At 39.1% G+C, this 6,808-nt stretch overlaps 1 protein-coding gene across 19 annotated transcripts in view; it reads right to left on the bottom strand.

The window, feature by feature from the left end:
- Nucleotides 1-388: 388 nt before the first annotated feature.
- Nucleotides 389-6,808, bottom strand: part of LOC138040980 (uncharacterized) — a 233,648-nt gene continuing 227,228 nt past the window's right edge. For all 19 annotated transcript variants that reach the window (XM_068886725.1, XM_068886735.1, XM_068886717.1 and 16 more), the window contains 2 exons: nt 5,099-5,152; nt 389-578 (listed from right to left, as the gene is read on the bottom strand). In XM_068886725.1, coding sequence (XP_068742826.1) covers nt 565-578; nt 5,099-5,152 — 68 coding nt within the window. In that variant the 3' untranslated portion in view covers nt 389-564. The remainder of the gene's footprint in view (nt 579-5,098; nt 5,153-6,808) is intronic.

Here is a 6,808-nt window from a genome sequence, read left to right as displayed (position 1 = left end):
GTGGTGCAGTGGTTAGCGCACCAGATTAGTAACCAGGGGGACGCGGGTTCGCTTCCCACTCACTGCAATATGTTTTTCATTCAAATGGATCAGTTAGTAGTTCGCTGTCGCTATTTTTATACTCATGGAAATCCATGAGTATACAAATGAGGCTAGAAATCCAACGATGCAGTCATTATAGGAAGTAGCATTGAACTACTACTGACTGATCCTTTTGAATGAAAAATTTATGTGCCGTGAATGGAAATCAAACCCACGTCTTCCTGGTTACTAGTGGGGTGTGCTAACCACTGCACCATCACGGCAACCCTGCCATGCGCACTATATCGTATCAGTTGCGTTTCGTAGGAAAGGAGATATAATATTGGTCCCACATAAACAGCTTAAATAGTTGTTTGGATTATCGTTTATTAATATTCATTTGTGTTTTACAATACTTTTAATCGTTCAGTTATCCTACTATCAGGTTACAGTGAAATATATATTTTTTACTATTATTTAGATTGGGCTTCCCGAGATAAGTGCGTTTGTTGAGGTCATCCAATCCATAGGGACCTGGTGGCATCATTCTTTAGCTCCTACCAATCAAGAAAAATGAGTATACGGTTGGGTACCGTAGTGACAGGGAAATGTACCCACTCCGATGGTCCAGGTCCTTGGAGTACTAAAATGGAAAAGTGATGGACTACCTAAAATGGACTACCGGTACCTTAGTAGATCGAGTTCAAAGATCAGTGAAACGGTGTCAAACACAATGACTTAACGAACGCGCTAAAAAAAGAAATGTCAAGCAGGATTATTGAAAACAAAAAAGGACAACAAATGAAAAGATTTCGCAAAAATTCCCTTCCTATGCAAAAGTAATATTGATTGTTCCATTTGTGCACCCTGCAATCACTCTCTCTATTTTTATTTTAACTTACAGATTTTCCCCCGTTGATTTATGGCATAACTCGCTCCATAATTTACAGTACGGACCTCGAACTCTGTTAGCTCAGGGATATGTATTTCGCTAAACGAGGTTATTGAGGAAAATGTGCGTTTGTTTTTGAAAACGATCTTCTTTAATGTCCCCATATATAAAGATTTCGAAAAACGAGCGATTCGCAAATTACTCTGCATGGGTCAGTCCCCCAAAACACAACACGTGATCATTTGACCAATGACGTTTGTGAACGCAACATTACCAAACACGACGAAATAGGTGGATATAAGATGGTATTTGGACTAAATGTATGATTCGCAGATTAAATTCTATTCCTACTCGATCTAAAACTTGACCCATTGTAGTTAGTCCACCACTAATCCATTTTAATAGAGTCCATGGGCCTGGCCCTAGTTGTTCAATAGGCCCCAGTTCTTCAAACGATTGATAAAGATATTCACCGCAAAAATCACTATCCAGTGGATAAGTCATAGCGAAATCAATTGCGCAATCCAATGGAAAGTGACTTATCCGGTGGATAGCGTTTTCCACCTTTTGAACAACTGGGGCCTGGTCCATCCGGGTGTACGTACGTGGTCCTTGGACTACGGGCCAGTGATATCATTACCTGCACAAAAAACTGCATTTCGACATCGGAAAACAAGAACAACTATAATCAATAAACCACATACAAGAGTAAAGGAGTTATGAGAAGAGGAGGTGAACTGATAAGGAAACGAAAATCTAAGAAGAAATTAGGTTGGAATATCAGGTAAAGCTGTTGCAAACACAAGGAAATTAAAACTGATTTAAAACAAAACGTCGTCTTCTTCATTCCAAGGCATCACCTGACGCCCGACAACTCGCGAGTATCACTTAGTGGAAGTAATTTTTATTGGTTAAAGTTTTAAAATATCAATCAATCAATCAATCAATCAAAAAAAGTGGGTGGTATAAAGCATAGTAAGTATATCAAAGTTGACGTAGTACCTTACTTAAGATATAATACCAACAATTTTTCACAGTTTTAGGCAGAGTTCATCAATGTGATTCTTCCAGGACAGGCTTGAGTCAAAGGCAATATCAAGGTATTTTACAGAAAGAGCGTGCTTAGTATTTACGTCGTCAATTATTAAATTAAAAGACTTATAGAGTTTCAGGCTTTAAGAGTGAAAAAGAATACAACTACTTTAAGCTCATAATGCAACTTCAATTCAAGAACATTAAGATTCTAGCATGAACATTAGATATCAGTGTCATCAGCAAACAGGTGACTTGTCAGCCTTTTTAAAATGTTTGGTAAATCACCAATATATAACAAAAATAGCAAAGGTCCAAGAATAAATCCTCGAGAGACACCATAGGTTACAGATAGTGGATCAGACACATGACCATTAACAGATTGAAAGATAGGACTTAAACCAATCATAGACGTTATCCTCTCATTCCATAGTGATGCAATTTCAATAAAAAAATAGGATGATTTTACATATACCACAGCAAAACTCATCATTGTCAATAGAGTGACGAATATATTCAGTAATACTTGTGCATGAAGTGCATGATTAGTTGAATACTTCTGCCTAAATAAAGAATGTTATGACATTGAAGGTAACCATAAAAGGCGCTTTTACATTGCTTTTTCAAAGATTTTGCTAAAAATTGGTAGTACTGAAATTGGCCTATGGATATCTTTGTCTCGCCTGGAACCTTTCTTGAAACTGGAGTAACGTCTGCGAATTTACGTTTACTGGGGAAGGTACCATAATAGAGAAAGTAATCATTAATTAAGGGTGATCGATAAGAGTGGAGGAATTTGAGTCGTAAGAGTTTTTCAATGTTCAGGGAAACCGGGATACTAGGGGGACCAATGGATTTGTTATTATCCATTTGAGAAGATTCAACTTCACAAAAGTAACAGGAAAAAGGAATATTGACCTAGGAAAAAATACCCTTTAGAAAAGAGTTAGGACAGTAATTCTCTCTGGGAATATTTCGATCGGTATTTTTATTCACATTAAGATACATTTGTTAAGAATATTAGAAATAGCAGAGGGATTGGTGAGAGGTTTGCCATTTTCTATAGGGGTGGGAATATAGTCATCTTTGACTAATATTTCTGATTGATCTAATGCCTGGCCAGATTTTGTTCATATTATACGTATTTGAGGAAAAGTAATTTCAAGGTAAAGTAACTTACTAGCTTTGATATCGTTAACCACATTTTTCCTGAAATTCCTAAAGAGGAATATTGATTTAGGGTTTGGCTGTTTACTCTTAATAACTTGTGAATTGAGCTTATCTTAGTTAGCAAGTATGTCGTTGTCAATCCAAGGTTAAGCAGACCACTTCATTTCAATTTTTGAGAGCTTCCTGCGAGGTACATGAGAATTAACAAAGATGGCGATTAGATCAAATTTAGTGATGGCATCTATTTTAGTCCAATCAAGAAGCAAGAATTCACTGATAATTTTCCCTTCGTCAAAAATAAAGAGTAGTCATTTTATAGCAGTTTAGAATTTTGAAGTTTACTTTAAGCTCATCTGCAATTATTGGTTATATGTGATGACCAGTGAATCTTTAACACCTTTCTCAACATGCGTGTATATATACCATCCAATGATCTTTCTTGAGTGTTGTCAGACACAACATCGGTTCAGAAAACACATGTTTCTATACCTCGTCCATTGTACAGCGAAGTAAAGCGCTATATCGAAGACCTCCTTCGTCAGGGCGATAGGGTCTTAGTACTATATCTACGAGACAGAGGGGGTCCTGGCAAGCTACGGTCGTATTGGGAGAGTACAGTCAAGCGCAAAAGAGAAGGAAGCCCAGTCTACGGAGTGGAGCCGGAATCAGGAGAAAGATCAGCCCAAGTGGTTCATCTAAATCTTCTGCCTTGCAATAATCTTCCTTTTGAGACGAACAGCAAGACAACTAAGAAACCACGACGGAAGTCACGGGTTTCCCGATCACCTGCCTTATCGACCTTGGAGTCCATTACAGAAGTCAGTTCTGATGGGGAGTCAGAAGGGATTCTGACCCTTACCCCAGTAGTAACTGACACTAACACAAACGACACGGCTGCTGGACCTGGGACAGATCCCAGGTGAAACCTAGCAATGTCAGGAACCAATACAACCAGAAATTGAGCCACCCTCTGAAGAGGAAACGACAGAGTACTCCGCCAACAAGGCAGCGCAGAGACCCCGTGCTTTTACGTGCGACACGTTTGGAACTCCAAGTGTGTACTACCCAGCACCCTGCGCGGGAGTGGCGCCGGTCACAGTCCCAATTGTACCTGGAGCAGTAGGAGGAATATAAAATGCGTGGCTCAACGGTATGGGGCCAGTCGTCTATCCAGTGTGTTACTAAACAGGTGTAATGTATCCATGTGGGATGACTTAAAGGATATTTTAGACAACCCGTTTCCGTTGTATTATCTCATGTGGAGTTTAATTGTTATTGTGCGGACAGAGTAATAATTGTTACTTATCATCAAAGAAAACTGAATCGTATCACTGTGGAAAGTTTTTGAAAGTTTGAATTTTGATTATAATGAAGACGGTTGTTTATACGAGATATTGAACGTGATTGCTGTACTTAGGACCAGCGGTTAGGGCTTGATCACCTCTTTCAAGTAGTGAATAAGTGTTTATAGGAAAACAAGAACAATAGGACGAGCGGGTGTGTATCCGTAATTTCTGTTATGTCGAGGATGACATTTCTTCATCAGGGGAAGTTTGCATCGGGTTACGATACTGAACTCTCACCCCTTTAGGTACAGAAAAAGGACCATTGTGGGTAATAAAAGGCCATGAGGTTGTTGTCCGCTATCTTTGTCTCCGTGTTGTGTTGTTGTTTAACGGGAAACGTCGCTCATCAGTTCCCGCACCTGGTACAATATTACCTTGAAAATTAATAAAGTAACATTTACTGTAGGCGTTGACCAAAGGAGTAGTGGAGAGAGACAAAACTGTTTTAACAAAGTTTCCCTTTACTAATGATCGAGCAGTGGCATGAATCTTAAGTTTCCGCAATATGTGTGGTCGCATGGAAAACTAAAAAAATTTGGGACGTTTAAGATTTAAATAAAACAAAAACATTTAGAAAGATATACCCATATTCGGCCGAACTAATTATACAAACCTATCGATCTTTGCGGTCTATTACCTTCTCGCGTGTCTGGATATCCCATGGGTGGCTTATGAACAGGGACCGATGATACTGTTGATCAAGCAAAAAGAAAAAAATATATACTTTGAGTAATGTTTAGAAACTGAGAAGCAGTGTTTTTAGACCCGGCTGCGAGGTTTTTGAACAGCTTCAAAGACATACCACAAAAAGCGTGCCCATCCGGACTCAAAACAATGGTTCAAATTGTGAGAGGAGAATAATAGAGTACGAGAAAACAAGCTCTGTCTTCTTAGTGTTATTTGTGTAAAGAATATCAAGGAGTGTCTAATGAGTTAAAAGCTCATAAACGGAACGTTTTGATCGGTGTTTTGATAGGCCGTTGGGCTCATGAATTATTAATGAGGTTTAAACCTTTACAAGTGGCCGGTGTTTTCAAATGACTGCGAATAAGACTTCGAGTCCTTGCTGGGTATTTACAGTTAGAGCGTGGTATACGTGAAGTTCCTGGGGGTGCTTATCGATAAAATTTTAACCTGGAAATTTCACATTGACTATATAAGTAGAGCTGTTGGAATTATTGCATGATTAAGATACTGCGTCCCTCTAAATAAGTTAATTCAAATTTGTCGTTCTCTGATTTTCCATTTACATTCTATGGCATTCCTGCTTGGGGACAAGCGCTAGCTGCGCAGATTGATTTGAGAAAGATATTTGTCTTACAGAAACGTGCCCTTCGGCTAGTGTTTTTACTAGTCATATACATCTCATGCTATCCCTATCTCTATCTCTGGTACCATCTTATTTTGAAATTGCTTGTTCTCTTATGCATAACATATTTACCAATAGGCCGTTTCTGAGTTCATGTCTGCCTCCTCCTTAAAGCAAATCTAAGTGCGAAGCTTTTCTTACAAAAATTAGCTTTCATTCATATGTTAAGTGGGACTAATTCCCATCACGTTAACCCTGCACTTTGACTCGCTTTGAAGAGGAGGTAGACATGAACTCGAAAAATGGCCTATTCTATTCCGATAGACTCCGCATTATAGGCTTACTTTGCATACTTCCTTCGGTACTATAAGGTCAGCGGTCACTTTCCAAAGTAATTGTAATGTACTTAACTGATTAGAGTGTAATGTGAAGTGCTAAGTTTCTACCACATATGAACCATGTTAGCGTTAGCCCTCTTGATGGGAACAGGCCCACACAAGGACAGAGAAAAACTCTGACCAGGGTGGGAAATGAACCCACGACCTTTGGGTTGGATCACCGCTGCTCTACCGACTGAGCTACAAAGTCAGACGGGAGCAGGCGGTGGGAACTGGAGATGTTAAAGTCACGGTAATGAACATGTACAAGTACAAGGAAGGATTACCTTTTTGCAAATGTTGGCCGTGTAGCACTTATCTTCGAACACACTTAAACGATTAGAGTGTAATGTGAAGTGCCTAGGTTCTACCCCATTTGAACCATGAGAGCGTTAGCCCTACTTATGGAAATGGACCCACACAAGGAGAAAATGGATCCTTCTAGTATCCTCCCCCAGCTTTCAGATATGTTGACTGTTTTGGGAAAAGCTATTTTTCTGACCTTACTAAAGAGAGGGGATGAGCTAAGGCCTCATATTAATAAAAGCTTTCAGTCAGTATGTTCAAAATGTACAAAGATTAGAACACTCCTTTTTGGCGTTGACCTTGCCAAACAGATTAAGACTATTAGTGAAGTCAATAAAATTTCAATGAGAGTCTC

Source organism: Montipora capricornis, chromosome 3, assembly GCF_036669925.1.
Source record: "Montipora capricornis isolate CH-2021 chromosome 3, ASM3666992v2, whole genome shotgun sequence".
Lineage (NCBI taxonomy): Eukaryota > Metazoa > Cnidaria > Anthozoa > Scleractinia > Acroporidae > Montipora > Montipora capricornis.
This window is presented reverse-complemented; position numbering and strand designations above follow the sequence as displayed.